The sequence below is a fragment of the Sorghum bicolor genome, chromosome 9 (genome assembly GCF_000003195.3).
Source record: "Sorghum bicolor cultivar BTx623 chromosome 9, Sorghum_bicolor_NCBIv3, whole genome shotgun sequence".
Lineage (NCBI taxonomy): Eukaryota > Viridiplantae > Streptophyta > Magnoliopsida > Poales > Poaceae > Sorghum > Sorghum bicolor.
In genome coordinates this window covers 46,808,757-46,830,314 of record NC_012878.2, presented here as the reverse complement: position 1 = coordinate 46,830,314, position 21,558 = coordinate 46,808,757, and the positions used below count along the sequence as shown (strand labels likewise).

The 21,558-nt window shown below is 43.5% G+C and overlaps 1 protein-coding gene across 1 annotated transcript; it reads left to right on the top strand.

Moving 5' to 3' along the window:
- Nucleotides 3,969-8,780, top strand: LOC110430279 (lichenase-2-like). Its single transcript, XM_021447678.1, has 2 exons — nt 3,969-4,224; nt 7,381-8,780. The coding sequence occupies exons 1-2, from the start codon at nt 4,149-4,151 to the stop codon at nt 8,310-8,312; spliced, it is 1,008 nt and encodes a 335-aa protein (XP_021303353.1). The 5' UTR covers nt 3,969-4,148; the 3' UTR covers nt 8,313-8,780.

Here is a 21,558-nt window from a genome sequence, read left to right as displayed (position 1 = left end):
TTGGTTGGGGTTGTTAAAATTTAACAGGTACTGTAACATTTTTGTTTTATTTGGTAATTAGTGTTCAATCATGGACCAATTAGGCTCAAAAGATTCGTCTCACAAATTACTCTCTAGTTTCATAAATAGTCTACATTTAGTACTTTATGCATATGTCCAAATATTCGATGTGACGGACAGTAAACTTTACCACCCGTAACCAGACACTAAATTTCAGAAAGTTTAACCAGCATGAATACTTTAAGAAAGTTTGACCAGCATGAATACTTAAAAGGAGATAGAGGGGATACCTTATTACGAGCAGCTCTGAGAGATTGTTGAGCTTGAGATCATCGTTGACAGTGAACAGACTTCTGCCGAGAAAATATATTGATAAAGGCGAGAAGAGTGCTAGCTAGGAAATAATAAAAAGAAAAGGTGAAGCTAAAAAAAAGGCACAAAAGAGGGTTTTACGCGGTCAAAGCAAAAGAAACAGATAGCCTAAAGATACAAGCAAAAAAGCTCTTAACTACTTGGCTCACCGGTAAAGCAGTTTTTTTTTTATTTTTTGAGCTAAGGCCTTGTTTTGTTTATTATAATTTTTACAAATTTTTCAGATTCCCTATCATATAGAATCTTACGGCACATGCATAGAACATTAAATATATATATTTAAAAAAAGCTAATTATATAGTTTGCTTGTAATTTGCGAGACGGATCTTTTGAGTCTAGTTAGTCCATAATTAAATAATATTTATCAAATACAAACGAAAGTGCTACAGTGTCTATTTTACAAAAAAAATACAACTAAACAAGGTCTAAGCTACATGAACAACTTCTCTTGCAGAGTTGAAGGTCTTTTTTTTTAAAAAAATGTTTGCTAAATAGACCTTATAGTAGATCGGGTAGAGAAAGATAGCTATAGGAGAGAAGCTAATATTTTTTCAGCTTTATTCGACGTCCCATATGACTATACCCATCCCTTGTGTGACCGAGTTTAAGGAGGTCCCACTCGAAGAGCTGCTCCTTTTTAACTAACCCATTTAATTTGAAAAAAAAGAAAGAAAAAACAACTCCAAACATCTTATAAAAACTGCTAAAAAAAGCCTGTGCTAAACGGGGCCTTGTATATCTTCACATTTCCAATTAAGCTTGATCCTACGTTTCCAGAATGAAGAGCTTGCTAGGACGATGATTGTCAGCCAATCAAAATCCTTGGAATGAAAAATGTCGCCACACAGTGCCTGTGCCGATTTGTTTATGGTCCTCTCCGATCCCGCTGCATGCCCCTCCGAAAGAGACACCTCTCTGCTTGCATTGTTGGCTCATACACGGATGGAACCAACACGTAGGCCTGCCGCCCGGCAAACATGCGGGCGGCCGTGCACGAAGCAGCACACGCACGCAGGTGGAGCCACAGCAGCCGCACTAGTACAATGGCGCAACGGTGACAGGACACGTTGCTCTCCTGCGTCCACATAAGCAAAAGAAACTTGTGGATAGGGCGGAACTTTCCAGGTGGACCGGACCGTCCGGACCCTCCGTCCGACTCGGCTTCCCATCCATCCAGGCCCGCCCTGCCCCTGGATAGGACAAGGGGTGACTTGGTATCCACGTAAGCAAAAAAGCGCTGGATAACCAACTCCCACGAAATTGCTCCGGCCACCAATATACACGATACAATATACATGATGGCTCTAGCCATACATGATACACATGTGTGTGTGTCTTGGTTACATCGTGTCTATGAATGCATACATAGACAGACGACAACCAGATCGACAGACATGTTGTTCAATTCGATAATTAACAGAGTGACTGAGTGGTCTATTGTCCAGGAATCCTATTTGCGTGCCTGGCCATTAGCACCAGGGTCCGGTGGCCATCTATGTCGTCGTCGTCGTCGTCGTCGTATCTCTCGATCGTAGAGATTTAAGTTAGTGTCTGTGGCTAAAGTGTTTCTATGAAAAAAAAGCAATTGTAAGGTCTCTTTCTAAACTTGATTGATGTACTTTTATAAAATAAAAGTGATATTTATAAACTATCTATGAAAAGTGCCTGTATAGTAACTAGATTAAAATGACATGTCAAATTGACATGCCAGTTAAGTAATTATAATGCATGACTCCATAATATATCCCGTTTATCCAATATATATAATTAATCCTCGAGTAACTACGAGTCTTCGATCATATTCAAATAAAAAAATGTAACTAGTGGGTATTAAAAAAATAGGTTCTGTGAACACATAGACAAATTTGGTTACAAGCTCCTACTTGTCCTTTGAATAACATGGTAGTGACTTCAAAAGATGTCTGCGAATCAAAGAAATTTTGGATTTGGCTTCAATTGCATTAGGTGCCATTTAACTAACTCTAATCAGTGTATAACTGTATAAAACACATGCCTGAACCTTCATTAGACCAGTTCGCATTGACATGCATGTACGTCAAAAAGGTAGAGGCTGCTATATGTAATAAGCCCGCCTTTCAATCATTGAAATTAAAGTGAGTAATAGGAAGCTTCTTCATATCCTAAATATATAATCCATCAGGGATCATTACTGGAGTTGAATATATCTCTAGTTTAAAACGACTTAACTGTGTATCACTTTATTAATTACTCGCATATACATGTACATGAGTATATATGGATCAGCCTAGCAGCTGCATTTGTTGTGTGAACCAATTTGGTACACCTAATTTTTTTCTCTTCATTAGTAGTTATACTAGAAAGCAGTTGCATAACGGGACTCCACACCGATAGCAACAGCATGTGCCTTCCTATCCACAGATCAGGTTATCATTATAAAAATTTTAACGGTTGGATGGTAGAGCAAGCCAGTTCGTTGTTCGTTCAGGGTTGCAAATAGCATACGAGAAGAAGAATATATGGTATACCAACAGAATCGTAACCGGCCGGCCTGGTATATACCCATAGAAGTTAGTTGTATTATTCTGTCTTAGTGACTACAAATAATTCTAGAATTATTATTAATTAGTTTTTTTTTGAAAAGAAACTATGGATTTTTTATATTGATGATAAATTCAAATCAATCAATCTCCTTTGATAAACCTTTCACCAACTCAAGTGGAACTAGTCTTCTGAAAAAGTTGTATACATGGGCATATTGGACTCCATGGAGCACCTAATACTCATTAAAGTGGTGCAAGTAATTCTTTGGTTCATAAGAGATTATTAATTAGGTACACCAAATACACACTAGTTTTGTCATCATTTGAACTATGAATTTCTCACAATAGATTTATGGAATCTATAAATGAAGTTATAGATAAGGCGACTTGCTATTGTTCATTGACAAATATAGGAGAACAACAAAAGGTAGATGCCACAAGGACAGCGGTTAAACTCTACCTTAATGGATTGATCGCGATTGTGTAAGAAAATATCTAGCTAGATGACCTCATGAGAAAAGATTATGCAATAGCTACATCATAGTCTTAGAATTCCCTAAAGAAGTCACCTAGGTAATAGTCAAGCCATGACGACTTGTAATAAAACTTCAAAAATTATCGTAAAAAAAAACCGACACACGTGTGCCGAATGTTCCCTGAGTAAGACGTGCACACTCGCCAACAACGACGAACCTACGTCGAGAACACCGATTCGGCGCGCCGCGTCCTCGCGGTTGACCTAAAAACTTCCCTTTCATCGGACATCATGGCTCCTGAAAAATTTAAACCCTGTTTTTCAAAAGTAGTTTGGTATGAGATGAACCCCCCTAGTCACAAGTCACAACAACCTAGTGTACCGGATAACCTCTGGCTACCAGACACTGTGGGACTCGTGACGCCAGCAGCAAACGGCTCTCGTCAATAGGAATAGGCTAAACTAATGTTGGCTGCTGCTGGATGGAGAGGGCCGAGAGGCCGGCCGGACCATTTGGGGTTTTCAAGTGGATTGGATTGGACCGAACCCTGTCCACCTCTCCGATCGATCCTCGGCATCTATATAAGGAGCCTTCAGCCAACACTTGTTTCGTCAAGGAAACACAATTCAGCACAAAGCCAAGACCAAGAGAGAAACACATAGAGTCTTCTTGGAGAGACGTGTTAGCATAGCCACGAAAGAGAGTGCTCTGCTGGCCGGCCTTCTGCTACCACCAGCCTTCAAGCTATAGGCAACAGAGATAGAGAGGTTGAGAGAGAATGGCAAGCAGGCAAGGTGTAGCCTCCATGTTCGCCATGGCATTGCTCCTCGGCGTCTTTGCATCCATCCCACAAAGTGATTACCTCTCTCTCTCTCTCTCTCTCTCTCTCTCTCTCTCTCTCTCTCTCTCTCTCTCTCTCTATCGTGCATGCATGCATCTTGAAAAAAAATGATTAGCTAGGGTATGTAGCAGTTTTTGTTTATGCATCTTGAAAAAAAAATGACGGGGTTTGATTAAAAGATTAATTAGTTACGTTGCCATGTCATGAGAGTGAATAGTAGATAATATAGGAGCGAGGCAGAAGCACACACACATCCCTCTCTCATCAACAACGTCATGCAAAGGATCCCTTTAGCCGTCAAAACCGCCCGGTCCATTTGGTGGTGCCCGTCGCTTTCGATCTGTCTGCGTTTTATCTATTCTGTCTAGGTCACAAGGGGTAAACGGCGTCTCCTTCACTCCCCATGGATCACTCCTGCACCAATGGAACAGTAGTAGTAGTTTCTTGGTGCCAGTCACTTTCTTGAGAAAATCAAGGAAACCAAATTTTGACTGCCGGCCGGCTTGCTTCTGGCCGGACTAGTACTATATATTATTGTTTTCTTTGCTTGCAAAACTTGCTTTCACGTGCATGCTGAACCGGGTCTCCAGCAGCAGCAGCAGGTAGACATCAAAGTGGAATTTAGGGGAACATGCATATGTCTTTTTAGTTTTTTTTACAGCAGAGGAAAAATACATATATGTAGTCTTATACTAGGTCAGTACATTTTTATTTTTCCAAACAAAAAAGAAAGTTGGATATATAGGAACAATATCTTTAAGCATATATACTGTTCATTCCTCTGGGAATTAATATCTTTATAAATCACCTAGAAAACGATGTTTCTGGCCGGCTAGCTAGCATCTAAAGGCTAAAGCACAGAAAGTTGACGGCGAAATATGGAGGCTAGTAAAGTTACTGTATGTCCCTGCTCTCTGCTGGGGCATGCATGCAACATACAATTAAGCTTGCAAATGAAGTCTGCCTTTAAATTTGTTCGGTGAGCACGCTCACGTCACTTTAGCTAGCTAGCAGCTTAGGAGTACTATAGTTGCCTCCTAACCCATGCATGCATCTTTCTTAAACCATCAGTCACAAAGTTAACCCTGCCGGCAGCAGTAGTGATCTATCTCTCTCTGCTCCATGCATGCGTGCAAGCTTTTCTCTGTGCCGCTACTGTTGACGCCGCTAGCCCTAGCTACCACTGCTCAAATTCTTCCTGACCTGGATAGGATAGCCTATAGGTCGCCGATCGATGATGGTGCATGATTCGATCCTGATGAGAGGAGAAGGGATTCGGTGCAACCACTCTACGACGACACTGCTGCATGCTACACTAGCAACCAACAAGCGATGCAACAAACCAATTAACCCGTCGCTGGCCGGCCAGGCCATCCTTTTCCGTTGTTGGGTCGATCGATCGATCCCCTCCACTCCATCTCGGTCGGTTCGCCGGCCGGCGTCGCGTCGTCGGTCACTAGGTGCTGCTTGACATTTCGTCAACGGCGACGCATGATGCCGCACCGGCCGGCCGGCCGGCGTCTCTGCTACACAGCGCGCTGCCGTGCGTGTGCACACACGTACGGCACAGCTAGCTGCTCCATTCTTCAAGCTTGATGCATGCATGATTAGCTTAGCTAGCTATACTATACTATACGGCTGGTGGTGGAGGATGATCATCGAATTAATGGTGCTGCTAGCTGGTCCGGCTAGCCATGCATCCATGCAGCACGACCAACCGACTCACTTGCATTGGGGATTAGACTAAATTGTATTAATAATGGATACATAGATATATAGATTAATGGATGAATAGTAGAGCTAGTTTTCGACCAGGTGCAAATCATAAAGGTTGCTATACGAGCAGATGAGTAGTCTTGGTCGTCTAATCAGGATTCTTTAATTTATTTGTCATCTGCAGTACGTGCACATCAATCTTTTCTCTCGACAGAGGCATATATAAGCTCTACCAATAATTCAAAGAAACAGAATAATATATATATATATATATATATATATATGTATATATACATACAAATACAAATAAAAAGGTATGCGTGAGAGAGCTAGCTAGGCAGTTGTTAGCCCTGATACGCACGGGGCGGCGGGTAGGCTAGCTAGCTAACGGCTTTGGCGATCCACATCGATCATACGTGGACTATCCAACGGTCGTGGTGCGGACGTTGGACCAAGAGCTTTTTATCCGTCCCCACTACTACATCCAATCCTCTCTCTTTCTCTAGCATCATGTGGTCCTCTACTTCTCCATCTCTCTCTAAGCATATAATTCCTAATCCATTTCCTAGGTTGACTAATAATAGTGCCGTGCTTGCACGCCTGTTAAAAAAACCTTTTACCAATTTTCAAAAGGATAAAACATTAGTAAGGTTTTTTTTTGAAGAAAAAACCATTAGTAAAGGTTACCTGTTTTCCGGCATTTTTTCTGCAAAGTTAAAGTTAATGTAGAACTAGGATGTGAACCAATGCAAACAGAGTGGGCAGGGTCAGCTAATAACTCAAAAGTTGCACTCACTCAGTCACTCACTCCGCAGCAGGTCAAAGTTTATTCCGTTGTTTAAGGTTGCTGTCTAGCTTGGTCGCCACGAGCTAATCCACTTACTCTCCTGGAGTACTTTCTTCCACGCAGCGACAACCCGGTCCTAAGACACTGGCAAAATATTCCTCGGCGGTGTCTGCGTGCATTTGACACAAACTGAGACTCACTGTAAAAAAAAAAAAAAGATTAAAAAAATGGTTTCACGTAACATCAGCAATAAAAGAGCCCTACAGATATAATATAAATAGAGAGAAGCATGAATAAGCATGTTAGGAGATGCCTGATCAGTTAGATACAAATTTTCAGTTAAATGTCGCTTTCCTCAAGGGTTAGGAAACACAGGGTCAAAAGGGCCGCGGTTGTGTTTCTACATACACCGCCTCTGCTCGCCGACCTGCTTCTTGTTTAGTTTTAATTAATTAGTATCTGCACACTTTCTTTCATTTCATTCATTATTATCTGGGACGGTGAAAATAATAACAAATTTACCGTGGTTAATTAATTAATCAATTAATAATAAGGTCCAGTAGTTAATAATAAGAACGGGCTTATTAATATTGATTACTTTTTATATATATACCGAGAAGAGTTACATCATTAACTAATTATATTGGTGTATACGTACACGTGCAGGTGTTGAGGCCATCGGGGTGTGCTACGGCATGAGCGCCAACAACCTGCCGCCGGCGAGCACGGTGGTGAGCATGTACAAGTCGAACGGCATCACGGCGATGCGGCTGTACGCGCCGGACCAGGGCGCGCTCCAGGCCGTGGGCGGCTCGGGCATCAGCGTCACCGTCGGCGCCCCCAACGACGTGCTGTCCTCCATCGCTGGCAGCCCGGCGGCGGCGGCGTCGTGGGTCCGCAACAACATCCAGGCGTACCCTTCCGTCTCCTTCCGCTACGTGTGCGTGGGCAACGAGGTGGCCGGCGGCGCGGCGCAGAACCTGGCGCCCGCCATGGAGAACGTGCACGCGGCGCTGGCGGCGGCGGGGCTGGGCCACATCAAGGTGACGACGTCGGTCTCCCAGGCCATCCTCGGCGTGTACAGCCCGCCGTCGGCGGCGCAGTTCACGGCGGAGGCGCAGGGTTTCATGGGCCCCGTGCTGCAGTTCCTGTCCCGGACGGGCTCCCCGCTGATGGCCAACATCTACCCGTACCTGGCCTGGGCGTACAACCCGAGCGCCATGGACATGAGCTACGCGCTCTTCACGGCGTCGGGCACCGTGGTCCAGGACGGCGCGTACGGGTACCAGAACCTCTTCGACACCACCGTCGACGCCTTCTACGTCGCCATGGGCAGGAACGGAGGCTCCGGCGTGCCGCTGGTGGTGTCGGAGAGCGGGTGGCCGTCCGGCGGCGGCGTGCAGGCGACGCCGGCGAACGCCAGGGTGTACAACCAGTACCTGGTGAACCACGTCCGGCGAGGGACGCCGAGGCACCCGGGCGCCATCGAGACGTACCTCTTCTCCATGTTCAACGAGAACCAGAAGGAGAGCGGCGTGGAGCAGAACTGGGGCCTCTTCTACCCAAACATGCAGCGGGTCTACCCCATCAGCTTCTAGTCTAGTCTAGCTCATCAACGGAAGCTAGCTAGGTAGCTGGTGCCTGCTGCTGGGACGAGAGAGATCGAGCCGTATTACGTACGTATATACACGGACCGCCGTATATGTCTGTAAGTACGTATACGTATAGCATGTATGTATATGTACGGTATGTGTGTGGGGCTTGCTTTGCGACCGCTGGGAGTATATCCAATCGATGCTACTCCCAGATGCGTACGCCGTGAGTGAGTGAGTGAGTGAGTATATGTATGTATACATCGAAAGGGGATCGATCGGAGACGTACGACGCTCTCGTACCGTAGATAATAAATACGGTACATCGTCGTCGTCAATTGATGATCTCCCTTCGTAGCTAGTAGTATATAGATGAGGTTGGGATAAGAGAAAGTGATACAGGTGTACATTATTATCACGTACCGTATAACTAGCTATACGGTTTAATTAATTTGGAATATGTAATTTCTCACCGGCCTGTACGCGTACACTCCTTCAGTCCTTCAGAATTAAGCTAGCTAGCTAGTAGATAATAATAATAATAATATGTACAGTTTCACAGTTTCACTGTTGCTGAACGCTTGCATGCATGGGTCAGCGCCTACGTGGAGCCTTGTGAGGCCAGACGCGTGGTACCACCGGCGGACGCCTAGCCCAGACCAGTCACACCGCGGGCCATGCATATCGGCGACGACAGCGGCCGGACGGGAGGACGGCGACGGAAGCAGTGCAGACGACGACCGCGGCCGGACGGGCAGGAAAGCGCCACTTTGTTGGAGGAAATTAAGCAGGAGCCGGCAGACGAGATGGATCCGGTCCATTCGAACGAAGGTACGGCGATAGATGCATGGATAGGGCTGGCCATCTCTACATGCACGCGGTGTGTGCTCCGCGTCATCCATCCATCTCCGTTTGTGGATATGTATACATCTCCCGTCCAGGCTGATGACTCATCACGCCTGCGCCTGATTAAATTAAATTCCTCACTAAAAAGGCTTTCTCTTCTTCTGTGTAAACAAAACGGCCTCTAGCTAGCTATCTTCTCTGCTGCCATGAGATCCCACTTGCACGTACGTGTACGTACCGCTCCGCTTCTACTATACGAATACGGCTCTTGATCATGTGGACATATGTTGAAACCGGCCGGGGTATACATGCGCTAGCTCCTCCGCTTATAGACTGATGAACAAGCCGGCCGGACACACGCTTCTTAATTTCATCAGTTCATCCATCAGGCTACCAGATGATGCATGATCTTGACAGGATTCGTTAATTGTTTTAAATGATGGTCGTTCCTACCGGAGCCGGTAGTAATAGCTAGCCTCTGATGTTTTAGGCTCACCTACCTAAACCAAAAGACGCTGCTGCACTGCCGACCGAGGTAGACGCCGCGCCACACATTCTGCTTGCATGCACCGATCCATCCATCCATCGTCTCGAATTGGTTGTGATCCATCGATTTCTGCCACAACTGCATGCATGCAGTGCAGTGCAGTGCAGTGCAGCACAGCTGCTCAACTGAAAGTAGTAGTACGTACCATGCATATGTGTTCGTTCCTTGACTTTGGGACGATCCAAAGCAAGCTGGAAGAAGACCTTCTTTCTCTGCGCCGTTGCAATCCTTGGAGGTTACGAAAATTGACAGACGGGCTAATGGCCGCTGATCGATGATGCTCGTAATAAAGCCAGTTAGTTCGTTTGGGTTGTTAATTTTTGCCGTTTTGCGCTTTTCTCTGGCGTGTCATTGCGGTTTCAGCGGCTGTGAAAGGGACGATTGGACGAATGGACCCCGGACGGCCGGGGGGTTTTATGTTCAGGCCATTTTCTTCGTCAGTTGTCAGTCCTGTGTTGTGTGTTGAGACTGATATAGTATTAATAATGACAGTTTGTTTATTTCTGCAAGTTCCCTCTCTTTATTAAGTATGCATGTTTAGGCGGAGGATGGTTTGCTGATTCTGTCAGCGTCCTTGTCATCCATAGGAGTAGTACTAGTCAAGAACTTCGGCTGCTGCTAGCTAGGGTACATTCATGGCACACCAAAATAATTAAGCACTATCTTTAATATATCTTCAAAATTAGGTGAAATCCCAAAGATTATGGATGATATATATATTCAAATATATTCAAACAGTACACCCTTAAAGACGATGTCATCCAGCGCATGGATGCATTGTCATAAATTTATGGTAAGTGTCCATGGCTGACAGTCCTATCGATTTTCCCCCCAAGCCGAATAGCACGCAGACGGTTAAAAATACAGTGGAGACTATCCTCATGGAGCAACCATAGACTTCTGTCTAGGACTTTGGCTTTGTTTGGTTTCAATTTTTTTTAGCAAAATGAGCACTGTAGCATTTTTGTTTGTTGTATTTAACAAATATTATCTAATCATGGACTAACTAGGCTAAACGGTCCTAATATGGCTAGAGGGGGAGGTGATTAGTCTATTTAAAAATTCTACAAACTTACTAGAGCAAAAGGTTAGTAAAATAACAAAGCGAAGCTTTTTGCTTTACAAGCCACCTATCCAACAATTCTAGTTGATATGATCACTAGGCACACAAGAGCTATGTCACTACAAGCTACACTAGTGAATTAAGCTACACAAAGCAAAGTAAGCAACTAAACTAATTTCACTACTTTGCGGTAAGTAAAAGAGTAGAATGAGATATTTATACCGCCGTGTAGGGGATAAACCAATCACCAATAAATGAATAATCAAGCACCTGAAGAATATCAATCAAACACAATTGAGACACCAATTTTTCTTCCGAGGTTCACGTGCTTGCTGGCACGCTATGTCCTCGTTGTGTCGACCAACATTTGGTGGTTCGGCGGCTAGCTAAGAGGTGTACCACGAACCTCGTCCTCACTAGGACACCGCAAGAATCTACTAACAAGTGAGGTAGCTCAATGACACGAGCAATCCACTGGAGTTACCTTTCGGCTCTCCACCGGGGAAGGTACAAACCCCTCACAATTAACGGAAGATGGCCACGAACAATCACCAACTCATGCCAATTCTCCTTCGCTGCTCCAAGCCATCTAGGTGGCGGCAACTGCCAAGAGTAATGAGAAAACCGCAGCCAAATTGATCCCCTAGTGCCACTAGATACAATCACTCAAACAAATGCACTTAGAATCACTCTCAATCTCACAAAGATGTTTAATCTATGAAGGAGATGAGTGGGAGGTGTTTGCTTAGGCTCACAAGGATGTCAAGTATGTTAGATGCCAAGAGAGTGAGCCCTAAGCTGGCCAACACGTATTTATAAGCCCCTCAAACAAATAGAGCCATTGGCTCTTATACTGGGTAAAAGTCAGGGTCACCGAACGCACAACCATTGATCACTAGACGCACAAACCCTACGTCCGGTGCACCAGAAGAAGCCACGTGTCAACCTTTTGAACCAGGCGCGTTGATTTCTAATGGTCAAACACGAACCACCGGACGCGCTCAAGTTAGCACCGGACACGTCCGGTGCACACCAGTCAAGTACGCAGAAAGGTCTGCAAAAACGCACGAGCACTGGACTCACTCGTGAGCATCCAGTCCCTTACTCAGAGAGGTTTGCAAAATGTAGGGTCACTGGACTCGCACCACCGGACTCACTCCGAGCGTCCGATGCTCTCAGTCAACCTCACTACTGAAGTCAAGCCACACCGGACACAAGAACAGGGTCTAGCCTGCGTTCGGTGCTTAGCGTCCGGAGCTCAACCCTAACAATGCCAGAAACTGAAGGCACATCGGACGCATAGGCTCATCGTCCTGTGCTCAACCCTAACAATGCCAGAAACTGAAGGCACACCGGACGCACAGGCTCAGCGTCCGGTGCCTGCAGATAGAGCGTCCGGTGAGTGTTTTTCAGTGAGAAAAAATCCAACGACTTCTCCAAACTTTCCACCGGCGCAATATAAAATATGCATTTCATTTTCTCAAAAGCACCAAATCCCGTCTCGCAAGCTCGGCAGGAGGGAGAGAGGAACCCAAACCCCTCTCTACCCTTCAACCTCCACCTCTTTCTTAAAGTGTGCCAACACCACCATGTGTGTACCAACAAGTGCATGTGTGTTAGTATTTTCACAATCATTTTCTTCGAAGGAGTTAAGTTAGCCCACTAGGTTCTAAATGCATGTACATGAACAATGACACCTAGTGGCACTTGATAACCGCTTAACCAAAGAATTCTCCTCTTTATAGTATAGCTATCTATCTTAAATGTGATCACACCCTCTATGGTGTCTTGATCACCAAAACCAAAACCCTAAGCAATACCTTTGCCTTGATCTCCATAGGGTTTTGTTTTTCTCTTTCTTCTTTTCAAAGTTATCACACCCTGATTTTTAAAAGAAAACCAGAGTCATCATATCGGTGCCTAGGAAACAATGTTATATATATAGCGGAAACATATTTATAATAACACTTACAACAATCAGAGTACGCGGAAACAGTTGGTAAACTTCTTAGGCTCCATTCTTACCAGGGACGACTGACTGGGGGTTCCGTATGCCAAACACTTCTCATAAGCTTCTAGAAAACTCCATAACATCTTTCTCCTTCTTCTGAGCAGCATTTCACTACACACTGGGGTGTGGGGAAATAGCAAGGGTGAGTTCATGTCAAACTCAACAAGTACATGCGGAAAGTATAATGACATGCAAGGCTTAATCAAAGGAAAAGCTCACACTGTTTAACTGCAAGTGAGCTTTTAAGTTAATAAACTTTTATTACAATTATTTTATTAAAACAACATATTACTGATTATGAGTAGAGCATCCCAACCCTTAATTAGATGAAGGTAAATTAACAATATTATTAGTCATCATTATAATAATAATTATTATTATTAAGATCACCGAGGTAGCAACCTCGGATAGTAACTCAGAGTAAGAACCCCATTAAGGTCAGGGATAGCAATCCCAGATAAGAACATAGGATAGCAATCCTGCTAACACGGAATAGCCATTCTGCCAAAGCACGAGGTAGCAACTTCAACCAAGTTTCGCCTCCAAGTTCCATGTGATTCCAATTTGCTCATCATGTGAGAGTCTGGGCCACTCGTGACCGTGAGTACGGCTGATATATCAGTTTTACACTCTACAGAGGTGTGCACTTTCACTTCAAGTCGTGATTCCCATTTGCCCAGGGTCGCGACTCCCCAAAACACTACCAAGGTGAGCAGGTAGGTTTCACTATGAGACCTTTCACAGGGTCCAACTAATAGGATGCCACTCGTAAGTTTTAGCCAAGGCGCGCGGCAGCCGTACCCATAGCAATGGGACCCCGAACTCACCGACCTCTTAATATGAATACCTAAGCTACTTTCTTACGCCTACCCGTAAAGTAACACCCTACTAGCGGAGGTCTTGATAATTAGTCAAGCCAGAGCCATATAGCTTGGAGCTGCACTGTATGTCCCAAGGGACCGCTCCATGACTAAGTCCTTACAGAGAGTAGAGACGGGTACACCCGGCAACCGGGCCAACTAACAGTACCCACTCTCCCTTTCCTCAACAAACCACGATGCTCGCAAGCACCACAACATCTCCGTCACCGAAGTGACCATTATCCACCATTGGAGCATTAGTCATCATTAAAAAATTCATTAGGCAAGATTATTACTTTTATTATTATACAAATTATATGAGTAGAGCAGTTAAGCATAACTACTGTTCACTATTCTACCCAAGTATAAAATCCAGGAGCACAAAAAATACAATAGAAGGCTAGTCAGGTCCTTAGGGTTTGTAGTATTAAGACACATGCAGTGAAAGTGAATATAATTAAAGTTCATAGGTACAATATGATCAAAGGGTGCCTACACTTGCCTTTATTCCTAGTGTACAACTGCTCAGAATTCTTTGACTTCCTTCTTGTGATCTTTATCTTCTACTGCAACTGTCGGTCCTCAGCTCCTAGTCTTCACTGTTGACGAACCATGCTTCTTCTACTCATAGCAAACAAGCAACACAAACAGACAAACAAACAATCACGACTGAGAACAAACGACAATCAAAATAAAAGCTTAGAAAGAGCGCACTAAACGACACGGCTTGTTGCTAGGATCGAGACAATGCAAGAACGATTGAGAACGGAGCTATAGTTAATCGGACTCGACTTTCGAGGTCCGAAGTGTTACGGAGAAGACAACTATACGCTGATTGTATTTTGTAATAAAAAGGTGATGGACTTCTCCGAGAAATATCTGAAAGTTGAGTTGGCAAAAATATAAAGAATTATAAAAGTCAGGGTTAAATGTTAGTCATATTCTAATTATAAACAATTATATATCATTTAAGTCACTTTATTTTTCTATAGCTTAGAAAACATAGAATTGGTGACATACTTATACAAGGCATTTATGAAAAGGGGTCAGACTAAGTAAGTCACACTTGAAAAGACAATCACATTTGACATTAATCATACAAATATTTGTTTAAGAAAAGCTAAAGTTATAAACTTAAATTACTTGCATAGATTAGAAAGGCATTTAGTTAGAGATTAATCATTTTATATTTATGATAAAAATATAAAGTGTCAAACATGGCAGAAGTCATGGTTAACACGTAGTTAAGAACGGGCTCAATCAGAGTTAAAACGCGGATTCTATGGCTAAAACTAGGTCAGTGGCAAAACAGTGAATAAACCAAACTATTTTTCGTATTTTGAATAATTAAAAGTGATTTTTAAAAACATTTTAGACTTAATCTATAAATACCAACGGATCCAAGGGCTAAACTGCTAAAAACAGGACTTAAATCTAATTTGTTTTGAACTGCAGTGGACCGCGCGTTAATTTTGAATAAAGCCAGGGACCTTTTTGCCGGTCCACCGGTCCACGGTGGACCGGGGAGGGGGCGCCGGCGGCGGCGCCATGGCCGGTCTGGCCGAGCTCGCCACAACGGCTCGATGAGCCGCACAATGCGCACGGGCGGGCGGTGCGCGAGCAGGCGGACTCGGTGCGCTCGGTGTCCGCGGCGGGGCACGGCCGAGACGCGCGGGCCACGCGGTGGCATGGCTCCGTGCCGGCGGTGATGCTCTGGTGAGTTCTAGCACGCGGAAAGAAGGGAGAGAGAGGGCGGGAGAATGTCCAGCAGATACCTCACCTTGTTGCGAACCTCACGGCGGCATCCTTCTCGGTCAAGGCGTAGAGAGGGCGGAGAACGACTGCGGCGGCGGGTCGAGCTCCGAGCGGCGGCTATGGCGGCTCGCGACTAGGGCTAGGCGGTGACAGAGCGACGCTAGGGTTCGAAGGGGGGGCACGAGGCTCATAGGCTACGGTGAACCTCAGGGTGCGCGCGGTCTTGGATCGGACGGAGGTGGCGCTCTTCCGCCTGATGCGGGAGGTTGGTGAAGACCCTGCCCTGACAGGTAGGACCCACCTGCGGGCCCCACTAGTCAGCGCCAACAGGCAGCTGAGGGAGGGGGGGCGAGCGGGGCTGCTGGGTTGAGGTGCTGGCGGCCCACGCGGCAAGAGTGAGGAGAAAGGGAGCTGGGCTGGGGAAGAGGGGGCCGACCCAGAGAGAAAGAAAACCCTTTTTTCTTTTTATAAAAAATTGATTTCTAAACTATTTTAGTAAACCAATTTCAAAACCTTTTTGAATTTCTAATTTGAGATTATTTAGGAGCTTGTTTTCTTTACTACTTTTAGAAACAAAGCATATCTTGTTAAAACACATTTTAAAATTATTTTTCAACTCAATTATAAATTAGTTTTCAAATATGACTTTTGGAGTTTTATCTTTCCGAAAACCGAAAGGACCTAAACGTGGCTCGCTAGAAACTTTAAAATTCATTTTTCTCAGACAAACCAAACAAAACTAGAGCACAAAGCACACAATAACAAAACAAAACACCCTTCACTTTTCTTTACAAAAGTTTTAAAATTTCACCTTTTCCTCATTTTATAATAACAAAAATAGTAAAATCTTGGAATATTTTTAGAAAAAAAAATTATATCCTTTATTTAATTTATTGTTTTCCAATAACAATCTTGTGGTCATCACCATTATCATCATGATCATCTCTTGCTCCATCACTTGGCATGTACCAACATCATTAAGTCTACACACTTGGTATAGAGGTTAGTACTAGGGTTTCATCAATTATCCAAAACCAAACTAGAGTTTTCATAGGCTCAAAAGATTCGTCTCACAAATTACAGACAAACTGTATAATTAGTTATTGTTTTTATCTATATTTAATGCTCTATGCATGTGCCGCAAGATTCGATATGACGGAGAATTTGAAAATTTTTACAAATTTTTTTGGAACTAAACAAGACCTTAACTATATGGGTGCATACAAAATTTTCCAACTCATGAGAGATCAGGCGTAGCTTTCTATCCTGAATTCATGGCAAGCACCACCACTGGAACAGGAGTCATGGAGCACGGCCCAAAGAGATGATATGGTCTGGAACTCCGGTTGAGTCTGATGTCCTTGTTCGTTTTCTTATCATCAAAACCAAAGGGATTGAAGGGGATTGAGGGGGATTTTGAATCTCTCTCAATCCTCCTGATTTTGGGACCAAACAAGAACAAACATAAAAACGGGGGCGAAAGAAAACGATTGGCGCCGCTTGCCGTGTCAGCGCTAGGTGCCTAGGAAATTGACGGAACATTTCCGCGGGCCCAGCACACAGGGAGCTGCCACGCCGCGCGAGAAAACGCAGGCCGGCCTGCGCGCACGCCGCGCGGCGTCCGGTCCATCGGCAGACGACGGACAGCGCCACGCCGGCGGTCGTCGTCCATCCGTGAACGAATTGAAGCGTGCGCGTGCCGTGCCCGGCTCTGCTGTGGCAGTCTGCCTGCTGATTGATCAGCCTGCAGATGCAGGAGATGGACGCCGTCCGACGGGACCGGTGTTGGTTGCGCGACGGCGCTAGGCAAACGGAACGGCCGTGATGGAGCGGGACAGCAGTCAGCGACCGATCGATCAATCCGTCAAATCCTTCCCCGTCGGTTCGACACACAAGTTGCGTGCGTGCACGACTACAAAGTACTATAGTACACTGTGCAAAAGCTTTGCTCCCCGCGAGAAACTGATCATCAACTCACACCCGTGACGCCGGGGACACTGTCCGTCCTTGACACAACCTCAACGACGCGCGCCAAGCCATGCTATTGGCTGATTTGTTAGAAGATTTGGCTAAGATCATCTCTAACTATTTGGCCATTTTTTTCTCAAATCTTGTTGTTTGCCACTCTCAAAATAATATATAGAGAGAAAAAAAATCTCATCTCTAACAGTTTAGCAAATCTTGTTTCCAAAAACCAAATAACCCGCTAACGAAACGAAGAGCTCCGCTAATCGAACGAAAAACCCCACTAAATATGAGGAAAAAGATCAATGCCAAAAACGGAGCCTGTTGCACGTTAGATATAGAGATATGCTAAGTTAAAAAAGATAGAGAAATTAAGATGTTAAACTGTAGAAGAAGATCTTTTTTAATTTGCTAAAAAGAATTATGAATAGCAAGTTATTTATCAAATTGTTGGAGCAAACGAAACAAATAGTATGGCGGATGGGCACCTATTAAGGCCTTGTTTAGTTCATCCTGAAAACCAAAAAGTTGATTTTCCGTCACATCGAATCTTTCGACACATGCATGAAGTATTAAATATAGACGAAAATAAAAACTAATTACACAGCTTAACTAGAAATCACGAGATGAATCTTTTGATCCTAGTTAGTTCATAATTGGACAATATTTACCAGAAACAAATGAAAGCGCCTAAAGCCCGCGGTCACGGCCGTGCTAGCAGTGATCGCCGGCGCGCGTCCGTTGGCCGCGACGAATGGAGAAGCGCCCGCGCGGGACGGGCGTTGGTTTCCTGGTTGCCATCCACCGCCAAACGGCCGCCGGCACGCAAGCCAATCATGACGGACTGATGGCGACCAACAGTACTACGTGCCTGCGATACACCCACGAACACAAAAGCTGAGCAACGAGACCGAGTCCAGGCGTGACAGCTGAACAGATCAGATCAGACGCTGCTCTCAGCTCTGCCTTTCGTCGGTCTTGCACTTGCCACCAGTTTTTTTTTAAGGAAGAAGTTCACTTTAGGTCCCTCAACTTTCGCAAAAGTCTATTTTTCATTCTTAAACTTCAAAACCGGGTAAAATACATCCCTCAATTTTTAAAACCATGCATATTACGTCCCTGACATGGTTATGAGCGGTTTTGAAGGCAGTTTTGTCTTTTTCATTTTTATTTATTTTGGCTGAATATTTGTAAAATTATAGTAAATCACATAAAATTCATAAAATAGTAAATCTGATTTTGTTGGACTCCAGATAAGTAGATCTACATAGTGAACATATAATATAGTATGTTTTAGTACAAAATTTTTATTGTAGCTTTAGAACTGTTTTTTCTATAATTAATTAGAATAATTCATAGCTATAGTTTGTATGGTCCAATTGTGGTGAATTTTTTATGTTAGACTAATTATTATATGTTTAAACTATGGAAAAAAATTCATACTCATTAGATCATGTATAACTTAGTTATAGATTTATTATAATTTAACAGGCATAAACCTAAATAAATCTATAACTAAGTAATACATGATTCAATGAGTATAAAATTTTTACTATAACTCAAACATAGAATAATTAGCTAACCATATAAATTTCATCACAATTAGACCATAGAAAATGTAGCTATAATTAGTCTAATTAATTACAGAAAAACATAGATCTAAAGATGCATCAAAAAAAATTGTACTACAACATACTATATTATATATTCAATGTGTAGATCTACTGATCTAAAGTCCAACAAAATTGAGTTTTCTATTTTATGATTTTTATGTGATTTACTGTGATTTTTAAAAAAAAATCAGCCAAAATAAATAAAAAGAAAAAGGTAAAACCGCTTTCAAAACCAGGTCAAGGATGTAACGTGCACGGTTTAAAAGTTGAGGGATGTATTTTGTCCGGTTTTAGAGTTCAGGGATGGGAATCAGACTTTCGCGAAAGTTGAGGGATGTAAAGTAGACTTTTTCCTTTTTTTTAACCGAGCCCTTTGTTGTCGGATCACAGAAAACAAATGAGCCTTTTTCTGAGGCCGGGCCGTTCCATCAGGCTTCCGCCAGCTTTGCAAGCCCAGGAGGGCCACGTTCCACGACCCAACAATACTGTCGTCCTATAGGCAGGGCCCCAACAATACTGTCGGAGCTCAGGTCCAGCACTCCAGCTAGGCCCGCCGCCTGTGTGACTCTCGTCGCTGACGGGATCGGATCGGATGAGCCCCCGCCCCGCCGCCAAGCACCGCTCCAACAGGACCACTCAGTATTTGGCTAGGATCGCACGTCTCGGAACACTGTTGCATGTTAGACCTTTGTCCATTCATTTATTTAATCAACTGCTGCACTTGACTGGTATTCAGCAATTTCTCCTATCATGGAAGGATGGGACGGGGTGTGCATAACTTGGGCCGAGGCAAGAGGAAAGGAAGAAGTGGGCCGACTGTTGGGCTAGATTGAATGAGCTGGACGAAAAAAAATCAGAAATTGTGCCTTTAATATTATTATTATTAGGGATAGATAAGGAATAGATGTATTTGAACATATATTTGGAAGGACAGACAAAAAAATATCCAGACCAAAAAAGAGGCTGAAATTTTGCCTCTTTATTATTACTAGGACTAGGAAATATGCCCGTGCGTTGCAACGGGAAAAAACATATTTTATACTATTTTTCATTTTTTTAAAAACATTGAGATATATTATTTATTTTGTAAAGACATCTAAAATATAAGAAAATGTTTTAAATAATATGATTGTGTGTGATTAAGAGTGTATTTAGCCTACTTTCCCTAGCTTCTTACATGCTACCCCCGTCCTAAAAAGAGTGATATTTTTTACTTTCAGACATCATGCTTGACCGTTAGTTTTATTCTAAATTTTTCTATAAATTATAAAATACTTTAATGATACAATAAGTCATAACAAAATAAATGATATTGAGATAAAAATTTAAATAAGATGAATGGTCAAACAAGATGTGTACAAGTATAAAAATGACACTTTTTTAAGAAGGAGGGAGTAGATGTCTATAATCTGATTGTAACTAATGAATATTCTCTCTATCTAAAAAAGAATACTTGCCTGCTACCAAAGGTAATTCACATTTGACCAAATTTTTGTAGTAATATTTACGGCTCTAAAATAATTTATTATTAAAATATATTTCGTAATGAATCTAATACTATTTATTTGATATTATAAATATTGATATTTTTTATTTATAATCGACTGAACTTGAGAATAAACCATAACACTATGTTAAAATTGTTTTTTCGGATTAGAGAGAGTATATGTGAGCAACAAAGCTTTTGTTAATAAAAAGATCAGCACTCCTAGCATACACAAAACCTATGTGTCCTGTACAGTTGTGAATACCTTCTTCTCGTGGAGTCCATCGGCACCGTACAAAAATCGCTTCTATCACGAGTGCCGCTCAAACAGGCGTTCAATAATAATATTGAGCCGGTGAGCACTACTGACTCCTGAGCCACACGTTCGCCTTCCTTTTCCTCTCTTTGGCTCTCACATTCATCTCACCAAGGGAGCCTCACTTGTACGCTGGCAATAGAAGTCTGAGCGTCTCAGCCAAAGAAGAACTTAGCGATTAAGATCTGGAGGGTGCCTTTTAGGCCATGGGCCGACTGTTCATCGAGTTCGCCTCCGGCAGCGGCGGCTGCTGAAACACCAAGCCGGCGCCCCTTTCGAAAATCTCTTCTTTTCAGGTCGGTTGGCCTTGCTACATCAGCTAGCGGCGAGTGCGGTGTCTACGGTGGGTTTTTTTGGTTGTTGTTCTTTTCCCTAACCACTCTATTTTCTCATGATTTTGATGCACGCTCCTTCGTTTTCTTCCACAGATCTGGCAAAATCGCTCTTTGATTTCTTTCTCAGATCCGCCGAAGTGGGGTCAGGATAGCCCATGGTCGCCAAGGACCCAAGGCGCTTTGCTCCACCAGTGTCCTTCCACCGGCGAGTTCTATAAATTTGGATCGATTTTGTTTCAGAGAGAATAGAGGAAGCACATATGTGATTTCGTTTTGGACTTGATCTTAAATTCGGTACCAGGTTATTTTGTGTGCGTGTTGGATTTGATTTTGTGAAGGAGCTCTTAGCCTCCCAGAGATGAGACGAACTACTATTTTTCTGATTCAGCCTAGCGTTATTATCTTGTATGTTGTACCGAATCAAGTCTCCACCAAGGCCAGACGAAAATTGGTCC

Coding starts and splice junctions, on each gene's coding strand:
- LOC110430279 (XM_021447678.1), top strand. CDS start 4,149: ATGGCAAGCAGGCAAGGTGTAGCCTCCATGTTCGCCATGGCATTGCTC. Junction 4,225..7,380: donor CTTTGCATCCATCCCACAAA/GTGATTACCTCT, acceptor GTACACGTGCAG/GTGTTGAGGCCATCGGGGTG.